The following is a 22,286-nucleotide window of genomic DNA, read 5'->3' on the forward strand; positions in this document are numbered from 1 at the left end:
ACCTGGCAAGAGACAAAGTATAATCGTTTGCATGGAATAAAAATAACCGAGGTCCAGTGTCCGGAATCTAAATGAAGTAGGAGCTACGGTGGGTCAGTGAGTGGGACGTTTGCTCTCTTACTTCAGTGGTGTTGGTCTGAGTGGTCTTTTGGGTTGGTCCGAGTGGTCTTTTAGGTTGGTCTGAGTGGTCTCCGTTTTGGCCCGAGTGGTCTTTTTTTTTTTGGTCCGAGTGGTCTTTGGTCCGAGTGGTCCGGGTACCCACTTGAAAAATATTCATCTACCAATCCTACACAAAACTATAGTACATGTTTTTGAATAGTCATGTGAAAAACACTACAGAATGAATTCATTTTCCTGCAGCATTCTATAGCATTCTATTGAATCCCACAAACTTCTAAAGAAACCTGTACTTTTTGTATAGGCCTAGGACTTTTTCATAAGGGATGTATTTTAAAGTAAATATTATTAGAAAGTCCCTTTCAGTTTCAGGCCTTTGTCTTAAGCAAATGATAGGTCGACATGTTTTTTTTGGGTTTTTTTTTAATGTTTTATCGAAGTATTTTAAGGTAAATATTATTAGAAATTCCGAAATAAGCCCAAAAAAAAAAAAAAAAATAAGTCGTTTCTCCTAGCCGTCATTCATTCGGCCCACCAATAAATTTGCTGCGTCATAATCTTAATTTAGACCACGCGATTCCAGTGTGCGCTGAGACAATTTTAATTAGTTTCTTTTAAGACCTTAGTCTATATTCGCAAGGCTAAAGCCTAACGGTGTGTGTTTTGTGATAACGGTACTTATTCTAAATAAAATCTCCAGATCAGCAAACCCCTCTTCTTGTTTTTAAAGTATTATTTTTGTGACTAGAAGGTATTTCTATACTTTGGCGCAGATGATTGGTGTAGAATAAAATGTACCGGAAGTGAAAGTTAAAGGCGGAATGTTTGAAGTTTTTGAGCAGAGCGAGACCATACACAGGCCTACAAAAAAAAATAGCCAATAATTTTTTTTTTTCAGTGCCAGCGTTAAAATCGATTGAATATCTTCCCTAAACAAGGTAAAGTTAAAGTCTCTGAATGTCACTTGAGAGATTTTGAACTCTTTCAAGTCTTTGCGAGCAACAATATTGTGGAAGTCCAATCTCTGAAAAGAATAGACTTAGACTCTAAGTTAGAGGAGTCATCTAGCTTGTAGATCGGGTTATATAGACATAACGGCCAAAATAATTGGTCATAACGGCCAAAATATGGCCAAACGGCCAAACAAATTCAAAATGGTCGTTACGGCACCCAAAAAACCATACCATTTATTTCATGTACGAAATGATATTTATTAATATAAATATTGCATAATAATACCATAATATAAATAGTAAAATACATACATTAATAAACATTAGGCCTAATTTAAAGTAGCTAAGTCTCTAACTCAATATCATCCAAAATCTTCAACATTTATTTGTCAAATTAAATCAACATTCATGTTGTGATCTTACTGGAAAAAGATGGGCTTTTGATATCCAATATTTAAGACAAAATAAACATTTTACCATTGGTACACGAATCGTGTACCATAATGCGCTTCAGCCCCAGTTGTATCAAGAGACTCGAGGGACGAGGCTAGACACATTGCACCAAATCAAACGGCGCATGTAGACTGGAATAACCAGACGCTAGAAATTTGCACTCGCTTGAGACTGCTGGCTTATTTCGCCGAACATAACTGATTTGAAATTGGAGTAAAAACGGAAACCATTGAATGTAAATCAGTTTATATACATTAATATTTAAGTATATATATGCGTTGCGACCCACTTTTGTCAATTTGTAGGCCCCAAATGTTAGCGATTTAGCCCCTTTATACGTAAATTTACATAGACTGTACTTAGACATTTAAAGGAGCTAAATCGCTAATATTTGGGAACTAGAATTAGTAGAAATTGATAAAAATGGGTCGCAACGCATATAATAATGTAATATGAATGCAAATAAACTGATTTACATTCAATCGTTTCCGTTTTTACTCTAATTTCAAATCAGTTATGTTCGGCAAAATACGCCAGAATTCTCAACCAAATGGCAACCTCTGGCGTCTGGATACTCCAGTCTACACCAATAGTATTTATTGCGTATGCTCTCCAGATAAGAATATGACATCACCATTTGACATGTCTTGTGGAGTATGTCTAGCCTCGTTCTTCGAGTCCTTTGTTAGAAATGGCGCTGAAAGGCATTATGGTACACGATTCATGGATGTGGGTCAGTTCATCCCACAACCGTTTCACCCCGAACTGTTTCATCCCAACCTAATTTTTTATCGAACTGTTTCATCCCGGGCTGTTTCATCCCCCTTGTTATTATAATAGCAGTCAATTAACTTAGTTGTACTTATCGTTAAATAAACAGTTAAACACTTACTTATTGTTAAATAAACAATAATGTATGGAATGAATAAGTTTTACTCATCGATTTTTGTTGATTACCGATCACGACCAAGATTAGTTCACCGCTGTATATTCGTATTGTTTTAATTGCCGTTATGATTTTAGATTAATTAGTTCATCGATGTTTTTGTAATAAAGTATACTCGTATGTATTGTTTGTTAGTTTATGATGTCTAACATCATCTATCTTCTTTATAAAAAGGTATTTTATAATTACATATTGACAGCTTAATCACTCGCCAAAATACATCATGGGCTCTATACGTATTATCAAATAATCAACTAAATTGCACAGGAGCCCCTTTTAAATAAGACAAATTAGATTGATAATTAATTTTAAAACTATTCGTTGATTTAATTTCCGTACACGAAATGAAACTAAACAATTCCAAATATAAGAATTCATTCAGAATACCAAAATGTGAATAGTGACACATTGTGGTCTAAACTGTGTGATAAATGATAAAATAAATCGTAAATCAATGGAACTTGTTGTAAGGTGGACATTGCATGCTTTCTTTTAAAGTTGGGTTATTTGAGGCGCCAGGTAGTCTGAACATCACAAGATAACACGTGTGGAAATAGTGGCTACAAATAGTGGCTACGTGCAATTTTATTCTTTGATTTGTTCTATCACTGGCAATCCTGTTATAGTGAAACTAACTATTCATGATAGAATTGCATTGACATGCCATATTGTTATTGGTATTAATGTATAAATAAAATATTAAAAATTCATGTAATACCGGTTTTTAAATTTGTGGGATGAAACGACTCGATATAAGTGGGATGAAAGGACCCGTGTAAATTTGGGATGAAACGACCTGCTCCCCACGATTCATGTACCTATGGTACAATGTTTATTTTGAGCCACTTTCTGTAAGATTCAGGCAAAAATCAAGACTTTCTTTAGTGACCACCTTCAATTTCTCTAATTTTTCAACATATTGTACCATTTAGTACTACAATCACAATTCTAAAAAAAAAATCATTATTTTTGTCGGTTGCCGAGATATGAGAGCTTGAAAATTGACCCAAATTTTCAAAAACAGCTTTTGGAGAACTTTAACTGAAAAATTACAACAAAGTACATGGTTACCCATAGGTTATTTGGGTGGTTCTTGTTAACTGCTATGAGTAGAGATGAAAAATAGTGAAAAACCTGTGGGATACCTTTGGCTTACCAAAGTGTCGTGGCTCAAAAGTGTGCGAAAATGAATTTTCAAACTTTTTTCAATGGTCATTTTCTCCAAAAGCCTTGGGTATCCTATAATTTTCTTTTGTGATATTGCAAGACTACCTACATATTGTCTATAAAATACAAAAACTTTCATGGGACAGTAAAGGCTTTTGGATATATTTCAATTCAAAAATAATTTTTGTGTCCATTTTAACACTCTTTGTAGCCCCATAATGGCTGATGCCCCGCGTTTACAAAAAAAACAAAACACTAAAATTAAACCTAAAACATAAAAATATTATTTTTTAAGGAGAAACCTATGGGATATTGACCTACTCCTTTAAAAAACTAATCTTTTGTCACATGTTTTTACCAAAAAAACTTTACCTTGAACTTGACCCTGTGGCCCACATGACCTTGGAGATGACCTTTTATTAAAAATTTAGCCCTACACAATATCAAAAATTGAAGGTATAATTTTAATTATTTGTCTGTAAAATCAAGGACATTTCAATAGGAGAAACTTACTTGAATATTGACCTACTTAGTTAATAATTAATATTTTATTATACCGTGGGTTTTTTAACTTTAAAAATAGCAGTGGACGCTTATAAGGATAGTCTCCGGATCCACTTACATGTAGTTGATTTCATATTTATACTTTTGCTATTTATTTCTTGCAATGTCTGTGGGTTTGTCTAGTTGATTTCTGTTTGTGTGTGGCATGGTCCTCCTACATTTACTATAAGGTAAAATGGCGTGACTTTGACATGCTTGTTGTAATATTTGTCAATTTGGAAAATTAGTCCACGCCAGTTAGTAGTCATATTATGATTGTATGGCATGATGACCCATTACCTATGGAAGAATATTGTTGCCAATATTATTTCAATGTTACCAATATTATTTCAATGTTACCAGTGCAAAATGCAAATGTCAGCAGTTAAAAATACCTATTTTAGTTTTACAATTTGCAATTTCTATTGCTCCACAATACCAATGTCACAGTGTTGAAATTCAGAATACACTTTTCAATAATACAAAATACGTTATAATAGTTATTTTGCACATTACACTTCTCGATTCTACATTTTGCATTATAGACAAATGCCTTTTTACTGAATCTCATTCGCACACGGAAAAAAGTCTGGACTAGGACGGAAATTAATAATTTACGCGATCAATCTACAAGGTCAAGGTACATAAATGGGGGCCGAGATCAAGCAGGCATACAATAAGTCACCCATACTTCTCGCAGTATTTTGTTTGATTAACAACCAATAGCTTACTGCGTTACAATATCATTATATATAAACAGAGCTCCAAATTGGACCAAATATGTTTACATAACGTTACAACATGACTCAAGATTTTATTATGCTCAATTAACCAGTGAATCACAGAATACTGCAGAAAAACTAATTGTGTGACAAACGAGGCTATAACCATGGATACAATGTAAACAATACTGTTTGGAGACGAACAATATTTTCACCATTTTTAATACCTTAAATCACTGTCCAAAGTTTTAAGATTAAACGACGGGCTGTACTTGGGATAGATTTGATTGAACAGGAAGAACAGACACACTCAAGTATCAGAAGCCAATCCAGCAATGGGCAAAGAGGGATTTCTCGGGCCATTGCTTCAGGGATATGTAAGTCACCGTACAATATAAGTCGACTTGTCAAGCAATAAGGGCGAGTCAAGCTAGCATTTGCTGAATAACCATGACTTCAATGAAATCATGCTCCCAGTATAGCTAATCCGCCCCTTCTATAAGCCCTGTATTTTTACTTCATACCACCTACCCAACCCCTTCACTTCAACTTTAATAATCTTTTTTTCAGGGTACATGTATGTAAATATAAATGCGCGAGAAAATTATTTACATACATGCTTTTTAGTGAAAAGGAACACAATATATTTACCCGGCAGGTATTTTACCCCGTTATTTAAGAGTTTTGTACCACCCGGCTTTGACTTTGAGCATTTATTTTTCCCCTTGTCAGTGATGTAGGACGGAGGGTCTGACAAGTCTTAATGTTCTGCTCCAATGGGCTAATGAAGACAGCCATACGCATACAGTGTGTTATGAGAGAAATTTTGCCTGGGCACCAGAGCTATAGCTTACTCTTATATTGAATTCCAACGGAACTTTTATGTGCACACCAAAGTGTACACAGGACCTCCGTTTTTTATCCCATCCGAATGACTAGACAGCTGCCCTTATTACATGGCAAGTCAGCTTATTGTATGGTGACTTATTGTATGCCAGTCTGATCTTGGCCTCCATCTACTGACCTTGACCTTAAATTATTAATTTCCGTCTTAGTCCAGACTTTTTTCTGTATTCAAATGAGATTTGTCAGTAATGCAAAATGCAGAACGGAGAAGTGTAATGTGCAAAATAACTATTATACCGTATTTTGTATTATTGAATTTTAACACTGTGACATTGCAATCTGTAAAACAAAAATAAGCATTTTGCAGCGGTTACATTGAAATAATATTGGCAACATTCTTCTTCCATAGGTAATGTATCATTATGCCATACAAACATAATATGACTACTTGGCGCTGACAATTTTCCAAATTGACATCAAAATAACAAGCATGTCAAAGTCAAAGTCCCCCCACACAAACAGAAACCCACAGACATTGCAAGAAATAAATAGCAAAAGTATAAATATGAGTGGATCTGGAGACTAGCCTTATAAGCGTCCACTGCTATTTTTAAAGTTAAAAAAAACACGGTATAATAAAATATTAATTATTAACTAAGTAGGTCAATATTCAAGTAAGTTATTCCTATTGAAATGATGGGATCACGGGGGGTAAGGCGCTGGCTCGCTAGCCTGGAGGTTGGGTGTTCGATCCCTGCATTGGCCGACAAAGTTCATCCACATTTTTCCGGCGTTGTCTCCCCTTGTCAGTGATGCAGGCCGGATCACTGACAATATTCAAGTAAGTTTCTCCAATTGAAATGAGGGGATCACGGTGGGTAAGGCGCTGGCTCGCTAGCCTGGAGGTTGGGTGTTCGATCCCTGCATTGGCCGACAAAGTTCATCCACATTTTTCCGGCGTTGTCTCCCCTTGTCAGTGATGCAGGACGGAGGGCCCGATAAGGACAGCTGTCTAGTCGTTCGGATGGGACAAAAAACTGAGGTCCTGTGCACACATTGGTGTGAACGTAAAAGATCCCTTGGCAGTTTGAGTTTGATTTAAGAGTAGGCCGTAGCGTCGCTGCCCGAGCAAAATGTCCCTCATAGCACACTGTATGGCGTATGCTCATCTTCACTAGCCCAGTTTAGGAGCAAAACAGTAGGACGTTAAACCCAATTCACTTCATTTCATTTCCTATTGAAATGTCCTTGATTTTACAGACAAATAATTAAAATTTTGCCTTCAATTTTTGATATTGTGTAGGGCTAAATTTTTAATAAAAGGTCATCTCAAGGTCACATGGGTCAAGTTCAAGGTTAAAGTAAAGGTTTTTTTTGTAAAAACATGTTACAAAAGATTAGTTTTTTAAAGGAGTAGGTCAATATCCCATAGGTTTCTCCTTAAAAAATAATATTTTTATGTTTTAGGTTTAATTTTAGTGTTTTGTTGTTTTTGTAAACGCGGGGCATCAGCCATTATGGGGCTACAAAGAGTGTTAAAATGGACACAAAAATTATTTTTGAATTGAAATATATCCAAAAGCCTTTACTGTCCCATGAATGTTTTTGCATTTTAGAGACATTATGTAGGTAGTCTTGCAATATCACAAAAGAAAATTATGGGATACCCAAGGCTTTTGGAAAAAATGACCATTGAAAAAAGCTCAAATTCATTTTCGCGCACTTTTGAGCCATGACACTTTGGTAAGCCAAAGGTATCCCACAGGTTTTTCACTATTTTTCATCTCTACTCATAGCAGTTAACAAGAACCACCCAAATAACCTATGGGTAACCATGTACTTTGTTGTAATTTTTCAGTTAAAGTTCTCCAAAAGCTGTTTTTGAAAATTTGGGTCAATTTTCAAGCTCCCATATCTCGGCAACCGACAAAAAGTTAAGGATTTTTTTTTTAGAATTGTGATTGTAGTACTAAATGGTACATTATGTTGAAAAATTAGAGAATTTGAAGGTGGTCACTTAAGGGCCTTGCCTGAATCTTACAGAAAAATATTGGATATCAGAAGCCCATCTTTTCCTGGTAAGATCACAACATCAATGTTGAATTAAATTGTCAAATAATTTGTGTTTTCAATGTCGAAGATTTTGGATGATATTGAGTTAGAGACTAAGCTACTTTAACATAATACAAACTATAATATTTCACATATATAATTATACATTGTATAAAACCTACAAACTATAAAAAAAATTTCAATAATATTTCACATACGTAATACATCTAGATGCATAATTTACAATGTTGATAATTTTTTAAGGGCTTTTTCACGATTTTAAAAGTCCCATCGATAAACCATTGCCCGGATTAAGCAAGCAAATGTCTTTCTCCTTTTAACTTTTATATCGGCACTATTCGGCACCTAAAAAATCATTCATGTATTGCATCTTCATTTACCTGTAAAATAAATTTGTAAATATAGCTTTACCTAAAATATATTTGTAAATATAGCTTATAACCACAATTGAAATTGTTGTTGAAACCTAATTTTCAAACTTTAAGTAGCTACTGTCTGAACCATCGTAAATTTTAAACGGATTTCTTCGATTATGAACGGAGGTCGGGTGTTCGGTCCATGCATTGGCCTAGAAAGTTCATCCAGATTTTCCGGTGTGGTTCCCCTTGTCAGTGATGCAGGGCGGAGGGCATGACAAGGATAGCTGTCTAGTCATTCTGATGGGACGAAAAACCAAGGTCCTGTGTACACATTGGTGTGCACGTAAAAGATCCCTCGACAGTTGGAATTTGATATAAGAGTAGGCCGTATTGCCGCTGTCCTGGCAAAATTTCCCTCATAGCACGCTGTATGGCGGATGCCCGTCTTCATTAGTCCAGTTTGGAGCAGAACAGTAGGACGTTAAACCCCATTTCATTTCATATCGATTATGAACAAACTACTTGACTTTGGTTATTTTAAACTTACCTGTGTGTTTGAAATTTTCTCCCGTTAAATAAAATCTATTGTACAACAAAATACCCAACCAGTAATTCAAGCACAATATTGGTGCCAGTTTTTATCACATATGTGATAGAACTGAGTTAAACACGTTCCAATTATTATTTTATCACAGAGATCATTGCTACAATAGATGCGTAATCAGTGCTTCAACGATCGGAATTGACGAACGCAAAAGGAAAACACAAGTTATCCTTCTATATAACTGACTGAAGTGACAAGTGATAACAGATACATGGGCAAATTTTTGCTCACTAATAATTCCCTCGAAGACCAAAAGCTTATCATCTGATTGTTTTGAAATTGATATATGTTGATTGCTTTGGTGAGATGAAGAAGCCTATTGAATTTCAACAATATCCGTTAATTACATCTTGAGTTATGGCCATTGTTTCACTTTGTTGAATCTTGTGAACGCTCTAATGACAAAAGTTATCAACCGATCTGTATGAAATTTATATGCATCATTTAAATTAGTAAAACAAAGAAGCCTATTGAATTTCAGCAATTTCAGTTAATTACATCTAGAGTTATGGCCCTTGTTTCACTTTGTTGATTCTTGTGAACGCTCTAAGTCTAATGACAACAGTTATCATCTGATCTGTTTGAAATTGATATGCATCATTTAAATTAGTGAAATGAAGAAGCCTATTGAATTTCAGCAATTTCCGTTAATTACGCCGTGAGTTATGGCCCTTGTTTCACTTTGTTGTTATTTAATTTCAAACTTTTTAAAATGTTTATAATTTATAGATGATTTATATAGAGGGGGTGGGTGGGGCTGTGATTTTAAGACCCATCTGACTTGAGGACAGAGCCCACATTTATGGTTAGATTTTCGAAAAGTACATTTTTCATGCATGGAATAATATTTCTGGTAAGTTTCAGCCATGTAACTGATGACCATGTAAAAAGTCCCACTTTTAGGGTGTGGCCAGGTGGGCTTTAGGACGATCTGACTTGAGGAAAGCCCCAACATTTTTGGTTAGATTTTTGAAAAATATGTTTTCCATGTATGAATCTTTGTTTCTGGTAAGTTTCAGCCATGTAACTTATGACCATATAAAAAGCCCCATTTTTAGGACGTGGTCGAACATACTTTAGAGTGATCTGACTTGGTGAAAGCCCCCAAAGTTTTGGTTAGATTTTTGAAAATTGTATTTACCAAGTGTAGATCTTTGTTTCTGGTAAGTTTCAGCCATGTAACTTATGACCATATAAAAAGCCCGATTTTTAGGGTGTGGTCGGAGTCGGACATACTTTAGAGCGATCTGACTTGGGGAAAGCCCCCAAATTTTTGGTTAGATTTTTGAAAATTGTATTTACCAAGTGTGGATCTTCGTTTCTGGTAAGTTTCAGCCATGTAACTGATGACCATATTATTAGCCCCGTGAGGCGATATTGGGCATGGTCTGAAAGCTCCGGAAATATTGGTTAGATTTGTGAAATATTTACTCCGACTATGGATACCATTGTCCCTACAAAGTTTCAGCCATGTAACTTATGACCAAAGATAACAGTTTCGACTAATTTCACTAATGTGACTGTCCATGCTCAATTTGGATCCTAAGAGGACACCTAACTTCTGCACAGTGTCTCATGGTACAAATATTGCATCTCGTACAACCACATCATTTGAACTTGTGTTTTTCAGATGTGTATTTGGACCAAATAAAATACATAATTAAATTTAATTTCAACATGTTTCTTGTCATCCTATCTTTAATGTCATGTGTACACAATTTGATGTCAGAATAATTAGGGGATGGAACAGTTTTTGAAAGGGAGTAATTTGCTATTCGCTGTGCATCATCTGCATAAGATTGTCGTCCTAGAAACCATGATTATCGATTAGTTGTCCTAAATTCTTAGTATACATTACAGAAAGGACAGGTCCAAGGACTGATCCTTGTGGAACTCCCGAATCATCTGTACCGGCCCTACAAGTACATAGGGTTGCTTAGGGTAGCCTGTCCAACCTCGTGGGTTTTCTCCGGGTCCTCCGGTTTCCTCCCACTGCTAAAGACCCCTACGTGCAAGCGAATTATTGAAATAAAATTAAACCATATGTTAGTCCCGAAATGACCTAGTTTGTGTCGAGTGGACGTTAAATCACATTTCTCTCTCTCTCTCTCTCTCACATAGGGTTGCTGAAAGGCGGTTGCATGGGGCATTATCAGGCCTAATAATCCAGGCAATGAATGCTTTTATTGGAAAAATGATATCAAAAATGAAATCATTTTCTTCAAGTTCGACAATCAAATTTAATATGAAAGAAATCTGTGCCAGTCATTTTGTCAAAACCAAATATTAGTATTAGTAGTCCTCAACTTCCCTTATTAATAGAATTGTCCTCAGCCCCGCAGTGGGTGAGATATAGCATTATGAAATTTATATGTTTTAGCTTATAGCAAAAACTATGTTTCAAAATAAATTCCTCATAGCCTCAAATGGTTTTGGAAAAATTTAATAGTCATATATATTGAAGTAGTAGACAAGATCAATCATAAAAAAAATAATTTAAAAAAATAAATAATATAATCAATAGGCAATTTATGGGAAATATTTGAATTTATAGAATTTTATTTTATAAAAAATGACGTTATTTTAACCCTAAAATGGCCATAGCTGTTTCTCCTTAACTACAAGGTTGGTGACCCTCATATTTCATGTGGGGTATACAGGGTACCCAATGACCAAATCTGCAAAGTTTGGTCAAAATTGCCAGACATCGCTTGTGCGCTTTTTAAAAATTTTGCATGATTCTCTCGGGAACTCATTCTTAATGTGCCAGGAAAGTGATTATATTTTCTGAAAGATAATAAAGTGTTCTTTTAAATGGTATGTGATAATATACATGTACTTGGAATTTGATTTTTCATATTGCATTTTTGCTGCGACAAGAGAAACAGTTTTGGGATGAAACGACCTGAATCCACAACGATGACAATAAGAGTTGTTTTTCTTGCTTTGACCTTCCATTTATTTCCATTTTTTATACGCCCACATTTTCATGTGGACGAATATTGTCGTCGCACCTGTCTGTCCGTCCGTCCACAATTGTTTGTGAACAGTCTACAGGTCACAATTTTTATCTGATTTCAATGAAACTTGAAATATAGGTTTATCACCCTAAGATCTTGGTTTCTTTCCATATTGGCATGTATCGGACTGTAACTTCATGAATTATGGCCCGTTATTTGTACGAAAAATCACGTGTTTAGCTTGTGAACACTGTAGAGGTCACAATTTTTATCTGATTTGGTTTAAACTTGAAATGTATGCTTGTAACCCACAGATCTCGATTCCTTTCGATATTTGCAAACTTCCTGAATTATGGCCCCTGATTGTAAGAAAAATCGTGTTTTTAGCTTGTGGACCCTATAGAGGTCATAATTTTTATCCGAATTAAAAAAAAAGTATTATTATATCACCGTTACACCCTAAGGATGGCTGAGTTCGAATTTCGTTAAAATCGGCCCAAAACTGACAGACAAAATGGCCGCCCCTCGGTCTCAAATAGCGTAAAAATATGGTATATCAAGGTTGTGGACCCTATAGAGGTCACAATTTTTATCTGATTTTGTTGAAACTTGAAATGTAAGTTTATAACCCAAAGATCTCGGTTCCTTTCGATATTTGCGCATATCGGACCGTAACTTCCTGAATTATGGCCCCCTGATTGTACGAAAAATCATGTTTTTAGCTTGTGGACCCTATAGAGGTCATAATTTTTATCCGATTTAAAAAAACGTATTATTGTATCACCGTTACACCCTAAGGACGGCTGAGTTTGAATTTCGTGAAATTCGGCCCAAAATTGACAGACAAAATGGCCGCCGTTCGTTCTCAAATAGCGTAAAAATATGGTATATCAAGGTTGTGGACCCTATAGAGGTCACAATTTTTATCCGATTTTGTTGAAACTTGAAATGTAAGTTTATAACCCAAAGATCTCGGTTTGCGCATATCGAATTGTAATTTCCTGAATTATGGCCCTTGATTGTAGGAAAAATCACTTTCTTTTTAGCTTGTTCCCTATCCATCTCTCGAAAATTTGTGCGTATCCTGCCTGGCAGCCGCTGGTTTCAGAACTATTAAAAAAAGAGTACAGTTTAGGGAACATTAATCATCTATACATACATGTATAAAAAGAAAGAAAAAAAGCAATAAAAATGTGTTGTTTTGTGTAATTAGAGTTGTTTTGGGTAAATCTATGGACCCTTATTACAAATATTAGATTTAGACAGACCTAGGGGTGATGATTTTCCGTTTCAGAAAATAGCAAATTCCGTTTTAAGTATTTTTAATTCCGTTATTTTCCGTTTCAGAGCTGACCATATTCCGTTTTTTCGAGATAAAATGTTATTTTATGAATAAATGAATAAAACATCTTAAAATGCCTTTTATTACAAAACGGATCATTTTAAACCAATGATAACAAATGTTGAATTGTGAATGACTTGTAATGTTCAATGACTAGTTATTCTTTAAACCTGTTTCCCGAATTAAATAACAGAAAATTACATCTTGTGAGCTCGTTTCATCTTTTTAGCAGACGAAGTCATGTTTCTCAGCTGCTAGGTGTAGTCGCGATTTATCCAGACATCTTCGTAGTTACTACCGTTTCTTCGAGAATAAGGGCTGGATTCACAAGGCTACGGTATATTTCTGATGTCACGTGGTTAATGCGGATAAACACGAGTCACGAGCCCGGCAGTAAAATAAGAAGTAAATGAAACGATTTTTACTTTTATGAAGTGACAGAAGTTTTTTTAAAGACATATATATACATTACAATGTTTAATTCAAGTTAAACTACAGAGTAATTTTATAATGGGATACATGAAAGACGGGTTTTCGTTTCGATTAAAATTATGATTCCTAAATGATGAAATGAAAGTAGCGAAATACTAAAATAGACAGTAACAAAACCACGCGATATCATTCAATATTTCCGATTTTTATGAATAAAAAGATAAAATACTTGGATAACTGCAAAATTATTTTGAGTTTGTGTTTAGTATCAGCAAATATCGGCTTTTCCGTCTTTTTCCGTGTGAGATTTCAAATTCCGTTTTGAGTGGACAATTCCGCGATTTCCGCTTTTTTTCCGCGATCACGGAAAATCATCACCCCTACAGACCTTTCAAATTTACCAAATCCCTTACTTTTACGAGAGCGATTTTTGACCTTTTATAAATTAAGGAGAGAACTATTGTCAAATCAACAACCAAATAAACCGATAGAAAACAATGAATTGACTGAAGCAAATTTTACACTAAAACTATGAAATGCTTAATCTTAATGTTGTCATTCCTGTTTGATTTTTCAGATGCCGGAATTATCAATGAAAGACATATTCAACCAATGCCAGAAAGGCCTACAACACCACAACAAGATGCTGAAGTTGATAAGAACTATGTATGCTTCAGTAAGTTTTTGTGACTTTTCTCACATTCTACACCTAATAGTAATAGTAATAATTTACAGTTCTCACTATAATAGTTAAAGAATAGATAATGAAAAGAGAATATGCTGAAAATTTCAGTCAAATTACTTCACTCTGAGCCTACATGTAGGGGTGGGACGATTTACCTAATACTACCCAATACCACCCAAATACCACCTCAATATCACCACATAATACTCAATACTACAACATAATGATGCAAAATAGACATATCATTTGATTTTTTTTCAAAAATAGAGAGTTATATCGCGGGAAATGTACTTTAAATGTGATACCGATGTCTGGCTGTTCCATTTGCCTCTACCACCCCAAAAAAGCCAATACTACCAAATACTACCAAATGATCAAATAACAACCTAATATTGTCAAATAACAGCACATTAGTATAATTACTGCAACGAATATTCGATATTTTGCAGAAAATGGAAATTTTTACACAGATATCTTCCTTTACAACCAGTAAATAGATTTTAGATTGCTACTCTGATTAATCATTCTTTGCCTTTGCAATTGATTTCCAAGATGACAAACTTAAAATAAGAAAAACAAGTATGACGATATACCATATCTTATTCCCCAAATGACCCATCTGTCTCTTACCACTTGATAGGGTCGTCTGTCAAACAAGGTGGGTTTTCTCGGGTCCCCCGGTTTCATCTCACTTCGCGCAAGCAAGTTAATGAAATAATATTGAACTATATGTTAGTCCCGAAATTACATAGTGTTGATTTTTTGTATTTATTTTAAAATTAATGCTTTAACAAAACAATTGCATAATGTTAATATTCATTTTTTCATGTCAACTATTAAGTTATTGCGTATTTACTGACTGCATGATGTTTTATTTTAGAATTAACAAAATTGCACATGTTTCTTTCCTGTGTGTAATTCTAGACGCGACACATCTCCGTTCATCAAAACTATCATTTGCGACCTGTTACAGCTCTGTCCGTTTCTTTGATAATATAAATAAACCAGAACTTGATTACCCAATCAACAATCTTAACACCGTTGATTAATTGTTAAGTCAGGTTGAATGTATATACAAGTAGAACATTACACATTGTAGGAGGAAACTGGAGACCGTGTCTATTCATTTAGGTGGTAATAATATACCTGTGGATATATACCATAGAATAATTAGAATTTGTTCAATAGTGACAATATTCAAAGAATTGGTGAAATTTTGACAAGAGGAGATTTTTCAAAGGCGCCTAGTTTGGAACCGGAATCATTTAAAAGACAAAGGAAATGTGTTAATAAGTCATTAAAAATTAAAAAAGACAGATATAAAGATAAATTTGTGTGCTTTCCTGACAATATTATACCCAAATGATTTTTTAAAGGACTGAGTGCACTTGTAGACATTGTGTTATCATACTAAAATCACCAGGATGAAGAAACAATTATAGTACAAGAAGATTTTTGAATAGATCACGAGACCGTCTAATGAACATTTTTAAATCAACTGTTTTATTTGGATGTTTGGCTGTTTATTTTATAAAACTATAGCGGAGGCATCTATAATAACCTGTTTTCCTTATTTCAACTTCGTCGTCTTGGACAAACTGCAAAGCCCAACAAGATGATTAATTTGAGTAGCAATCTATAAAATCTATTTCTCAGTTGTAAAGGGAGATAACTGCATAAACATTTCAATTCTCTGTAAATTATCAAATATTCGTTGCAATTATTATACTGATGTGCTGCTAATTAACGATATTAGGTTTGTATTTTATAATACTGGGTAGTATTTGATAAGTATTTGGTAGTATTGGGTTATTATTTGCTTGATTTGGGTGATATAGGGAGGCAAATGGAACAGGCAGACATCGGTAATCACATTTGAAGTACATTTCCCACGATATATCTCACTATTTTTGAAAAAAATCAAGTGATATGCTCATTTGGCATTACTATGTTGCAGTATTGGGTAGTATGTGGTGATATTGGAGTGGTATTGGGTAAATCGTCCCACCGTTTGTAGATAATGGCGATACAATTATAGCTTAGCCTCGATTGTTATTACTACCGTTGTTACGATAATAAACAAAGTCACGATTATCCATTTTTACGGTAACCGCATCGACCATAAAACAGATTTAAATCTACTTATACGGCAGCCATCTGATGAGTTGATTATGGTCTTGGTAAGTTAATTAATGTCTAATTAATAATTTATTTAACATTTCAGGCCTAAAGAAAGACCTGCAATAGGCAGATTTAGCTCTTTCATAATGCCTGTTTAAGTTTTTGATCAATTTTTATACGCCCACATTGAAATGTGGTCGTATATTGTTGTCGTCTCTGTCCATCAGTCTGTCCGGCCTCCACAATTGCTGCTGTGGGTGTATGTTTCGTTGCCTGGCAACCTATTTAAATATATAGATATATGTTAAGTTGTATATATCTGTGGGTGATATAAGACTCAGTTATTCCAGTCGACCCTATATTTGTAGACCAAATCACCATAAACACCAGTATTATTTTTTGGTGCCTTTTATAATTTTGACCCTGTTAGACATACATGTATTTAGCAGTCCTTTTCTTAATGGCACAATAATTTGATTTGAAATCAATGGATCATATTTTCACATTTTAGTGTTTAGTTTGCATAGTTAACCCTAGTTTTCTATTTACAGTACAATCTGGGACTGTTTGTATAAAATGATTAGCATTATGTAACTTTGTAACTATTGTAGATGGAGTTTGATGTATTTTGGAAGGAATTTTTACATCTATTAAAGTTTTCTATGGTTGTATATAAGAGAGAAGTAGCTGTAGAAAGAACAATAGAATTTGTGTGTAAATTCATATCATCACCTGATGTACCTAAACCAGTGAGTCAGTCAACAGATACAGAGACCACTGTAACAGATGAAGAAGGAGAAGATAATATACTGCTTAATCAAACTATTGAATTTTTACTGGAGGTATAGTATTTTTAAAAATATAAAAGATTTAGCCTATAATGGTGGTGGTGGTGGTGATCTGGACTTTTTTACGTCTTGACTAGAATGCAAATCGGAAAAGGGCCAAAGAAGGAATATTTTCGGGATATATCAAGCTACATTAATACCGGTACATGTAGGACTGAAAAGGAAACTATATAATTATCTGGGTTAATCATGCAGATAATCCCGATGGAAGTTGTAGCAAACACATTGTCTTGTCAAAATTATCAGTCGTTGTTGTTTGTATTTTAGATTAGAACCGAAAAAAGCTCCCCTTAATGAACTAATTGAAAAAAGTGCTCTCCTAAAAAAGCTCTCCCAGTTTCGATAAGAAGAGTGATTTAGAAATTAAGGAGAATGATCCGATATTAAGGAGAGTGATTAGTTGTAGGCCTATGTATGGGAAATGGTTCTGAAGATCAATAAATGCATGTAAGGGGTCATTATTTCGTGGTTACATAAATGATAATAAACATCATCTGATAAATAATAGCTCTCGTACGGTCATGTCAAACTTTTGCTATCTTCTAAAACTACTTACACAGTACTCCAATAGAAATACTTGTCGACATTTCTAAATTAATCTGATTAAAACACAGATCCTATTTCGTTTCGTTTTTTATAGTTTAAAATTTCACAACACAAGGATCTGGAAGAGTTGTTATATAACAGGCATTCTAGTTGATGTGAGGACTTAGCCAATGTAATGGTCTGTTACGTCGAGTTCTTGGCATGCTTTGCACAGAACTGCGGGTAAACGTCAGCGCTGATTAATTAATCAATGTCTGATGCCATAGGGTAAAAAGACGATTGTATGACCCCTTATGCAACCTCCCATTACAACTGGTCATGTTTATCATGTGCGATCACGTTATACACTAACCGAATACACCAAAAAAATGTTCACAATGACACTGACAACATGGCGGCAATTGGAATGTGAGTCTTTCACACTCTTAAAAAAAAAAAATACATACGTATGTCCATGATTTACAAATAAGGAGAGTGATTTTCAATTTTAAGGTGGGGGAGAAACACGTCCCCTCGGTTGACATTCTGGTTTGTGGCAGGCGCTTATCAGCCTCAAAAAAACAATGACTGATTATCCTTTGTCGATTGTATTCTTAAGGGCATTGATTAGGCTAAGATGAGCACTAACTTTTGACACCAATCTTATAAAGACTTGGCATACGTGTTTCATGTGTAAAAGAACCCAGAGGACATAATGTTACCGATGACAGCAAAATGGGTCTTAATGACCCAAAATTCAAAAATAGTTATATATGTCATCTTAAAATGAATGTCATAAGCTGTCTAATGATACCAAAATCATTGCTCTATCTTACTCCATCATCAAGATATTCAAGTTCAAAGTCCAGGAGTCCAGAAACGCTTATTTCGAGAAAACTTTGTTTAAAGATTATGTTCAAAGTTTCTGCTATGCATGACAAAAGTCCTTAGCATCGAGATGGTTAAAAATGCTAAACTGCCACTAAACTTGACACATTTGTCAAGAACATCGGATTTCAACATACGTAAATTACAATAAACTCATGCTTTCAGGAATGTTCCTGTTTAACATTGTCACAAAAATAATCCATGCAGACAAATTAAAAGCTATCAGACCATTCATACATTTCGCCATGGTTTGCTCTTTCGAATAAAGCGCCATGATATAAACAAGGGAGGTTTGTTTACTAAAACTACACAATTTTTTGAAAATTGATTACAGTTTTATTTCTGATAACTTTATAATTTTCTGTCTGTTGACGAAATCTCGAAAGGCGGCTGTCATCTTTGTTAAGACAACATCAGCAAAGCTGAACCCATCAGATGTCGCGCTGGATGGGTCTTGCAGGCCTCGAAATGTTCAAAAAAAGTTACCTGTCGCAAGTGACAGGTAACTTTTTTTTCATACCTGTCGATTCGGTAACTAACCTGTCACTCTGAAATATTCACGCTCTTCCAGGCCATATAATATCTGTGAGTACAGATACTTTTACCATTCCTTATATACATAATTAGCTATGAATTTTTACGGGATTTACGATTATATACTAATAAGTCCGTATTGAGCCAGTACATTGTCGATAACATAGGGGCTTACGTCCGGTTTCACTTATTACTTGTAGCTTACAGGGTTTATTTTCTACCTTGAACTGCATGCAAGTAGACAACGTTATTAAATAGAGGTATGAATTGGATATAAAATATAACTAACAGATTTTAAACGGATACGGGCTTTGTACGTCTTTTTAAATATTAGGGAAGAACATTATGAATCAATCTAGAATAATATCCAATATGAATTCAATGAAAGAAGAGTATCTGGCCAGTCACGTGATTAAGCTTTTACAGGTTCAGTAATTCAATTCCTGGTCGAGTTTATTGGCTAAGCACGTATAAAAGCGGGAAAGTCGAGTATTTCCATTAGTTGCTTGGCGTGTGTCATTACACATGTGTTGAAGCAAAGTCAAGAAGGGCTTCTCGCTGAAGAAATATGCAGGTTTCGTCATTAATTAATACCCACAGCAATTCTTCGCACCAATATTGATGGGAAGGAAGAAAGAACAAAGTTGGGAACAATTTTAATAGTAAGTAAAGTATGGTTTTATTATAATTCAATCATTTTACGTCTCAAAAACATGGAAAATAATATTATTGACAGTCTCTGCGTGGCAATTGATGCACACTAAAATATACTCAAAGTGATTATTTAAAGATGGGTTCCCGCGTACAAACTGGGTGATTTAATGGTATATATGGACCAAAAACATATTCAAACTAAATAATTTGTCATAATTATGCTTCAAATCCTTCTTAAACATTGTAATTGCGAAGGAATGCCCTGCTATTAAAATTCGATCAAACCAGGTCATGTTTACGTCACGTCTTGGGAGTCAGAGGAGAAATCATTGCATACATAAGACGATGTTGTCTTTAATCGCTTACTATTTATTACAAATATCGAATCCTAATTAAATTCTCAGATTATCCACTACCCGCGTCTTTTTCCGTCATTTTTATCTCAGAAAGTATTGTACGTCTAACTCTTCATAAAGTTTATCAACTTGTACATCAAGCGCTCAATGTTCGCTTGTGACCTTTGACATCATGCGTGCAGAAGTTCCTAATCGTCGGGCTGTTGATTAGGGGAACCCTTACATTTTTGTCCTGTATATGCTCCATGAGTGTTTTTCAGGGAATCCAGTATTTTTCTAGTAAGATTGGATATCTCTACTTTCCATATATACCAAAATTGCCATACTTTTATTGGAAATAATCACCCGATAAATACTTTTCTGGGAACCCATCTTTAACATGTACTGCAAAAAACAAAATCAAAATATCAATGCGACAACGGTAGATAGATTACCATCTAGATAGAAACTCATATGTAGCCCTGTTTCTATCCCTACATCCAGGACCATTTTGACGTTCAGAGACTTATCTACGGTCTTCGACATTCAAACACAAATTATTGGCTCATTCCAATTAATATTGGTGTTTTATCTTACTGTGAAAATGTGCACTACTGATAATTATGACATAATGAACAAATTCAAAAACAGTCGGTGACATCATGACATGCCCTCGGTCGCCATTTATAATGAGCGCCTTGGTGAACGAGACAGAATGTCAGTGCGTGAGTAAAAGCTCCAACTACAGCAGAAGCAAGTATAACTACCATTCGTAGTTTCTACTTTTCGCCCCTTCAAAATACGAAAGTCGAAAAGTAGAAGTTACGACAAAATGTGAGGTGACACAAGCCAAAATTGAAATGTGGTCGTATATTGTCGTCGCGTCCTTCCGTCGGTCCGGCGTACACAATTGCTTGTGGACGCTCTAGAGGCTAAAGTTAATATCCAATTGACTTTACATTTATACACAGTGTTTAATTGATTTTCAGCGATTTCCGATAATTACTGCCAGAGTTATGGCCCTTGATCACTTTAAAAAATCTTGTCGACACTCAAGAGGCCAAAGTTAATATCCGATTGACTTTAAATTTATACGCAGTGTTTAAGGTCATGAGACGAAGAAGTCTATTGATTTTCAGCGATTTTCGATAATTACTGCCAAAGTTATGGCCCTTGATCACTTTAAAAAAGCTTGTGGCTAATGTTAATATCCGATTGAGTTTAAATATATACACAGTGTTTAAGGTCATGAGACGAAGAAGTCTATTCATTTTCAGCGATTTTTGGTAATTACTGCCAGAGTTATGGCCCTTGATCACTTAAAAAAATCTTGTAAATGCTCTAGAGGCTAAAGTTAAGATCCGATTGACTTTAAATTGATACACAGTGTTTGAGGTCATGAGACGAAGAATCATTGATTTTCAACAATTTCTGATAATTTCTGCCAAAGTTATGGCCCTTGATCACTTTGAAAAATCTTGTGACGCTCTAGAGGCTAAAGTTATTATCCAATTGACTTCAGATTGATACACAGAGTTTAAGGTCTTGAGATTTTCAATGAATTTTTATAACTTGAACAGCTAATTCCATGATGTTAAAAGTTTCATATACTAAACGTTAGCATGGGGCAGAACTTTATAAAAACCAAACAAATTCTAATGGTTTTCTGATAATTACTTAATGAGTTGTTACTCTTAATCAGATTTTAATGTATTATAAATTTTTCATTACCGAAAAAAGTAAAAATATTCGACAACTCTTGTTGACTGCCCGGACGATTTAGCTGCTGTGGGCGTATGTTTTGTTGCCTGGCAACCTATCTTTAGACTTTGGTGTTTTGAAGGGGCGAAAAGTAGAAATTATGAATGGTAGTTATAGGCTTCCATATCAAACGGTACCCACCGATGCAGATTGTAATAACGTATGTCGACGAACATGACTGAAATCTGGGTTATAAAGATTCATATCATATTAATAATGTGCTTTTCCACCCTTTTACTTTTAGATTTTGAGTCTGTGAACCACAGTTTAATAGCTGGTTCAGAATCAAATGTTGATACGGTGTCTTTACATAAAGTAAGAAGCATGCGGTCGTTAAACGATGAACTAGTCAAAGAGGCACGCATATCGTATTTAATCCTCTTCGTGAGAAAATTATAACCAGAAGGATCTTTACAAG

General features: G+C 34.8%; 1 protein-coding gene across 5 annotated transcripts in view; it reads left to right on the plus strand.

Annotated features, from left to right (window-relative positions):
• The first annotated feature begins 927 nt into the window (after positions 1 to 927).
• Positions 928 to 22,286, plus strand: part of LOC126814438 (condensin complex subunit 3) — a 60,108-nt gene continuing 38,749 nt past the window's right edge. Inside the window, exons 1-4 of one of the 5 annotated variants that reach the window (XM_050539547.2) lie at positions 6,917 to 7,102; positions 7,606 to 7,680; positions 14,095 to 14,193; positions 16,935 to 17,165. In XM_050539547.2, the coding sequence (XP_050395504.1) occupies positions 14,095 to 14,193; positions 16,935 to 17,165 (330 nt within the window). In that variant the 5' untranslated portion in view covers positions 6,917 to 7,102; positions 7,606 to 7,680. Of the gene's footprint in view, positions 1,056 to 6,327; positions 6,422 to 6,916; positions 7,165 to 7,605; positions 7,681 to 7,742; positions 7,826 to 14,094; positions 14,194 to 16,934; positions 17,166 to 22,286 lie in introns of those variants that run through there. The other 4 variants (XM_050539542.2, XM_050539543.2, XM_050539548.2 and 1 more) reach the window with 4 other exon arrangements.

This window comes from Patella vulgata, chromosome 3 (assembly GCF_932274485.2).
Source record: "Patella vulgata chromosome 3, xgPatVulg1.2, whole genome shotgun sequence".
Classification (NCBI taxonomy): Eukaryota; Metazoa; Mollusca; class Gastropoda; family Patellidae; genus Patella; species Patella vulgata.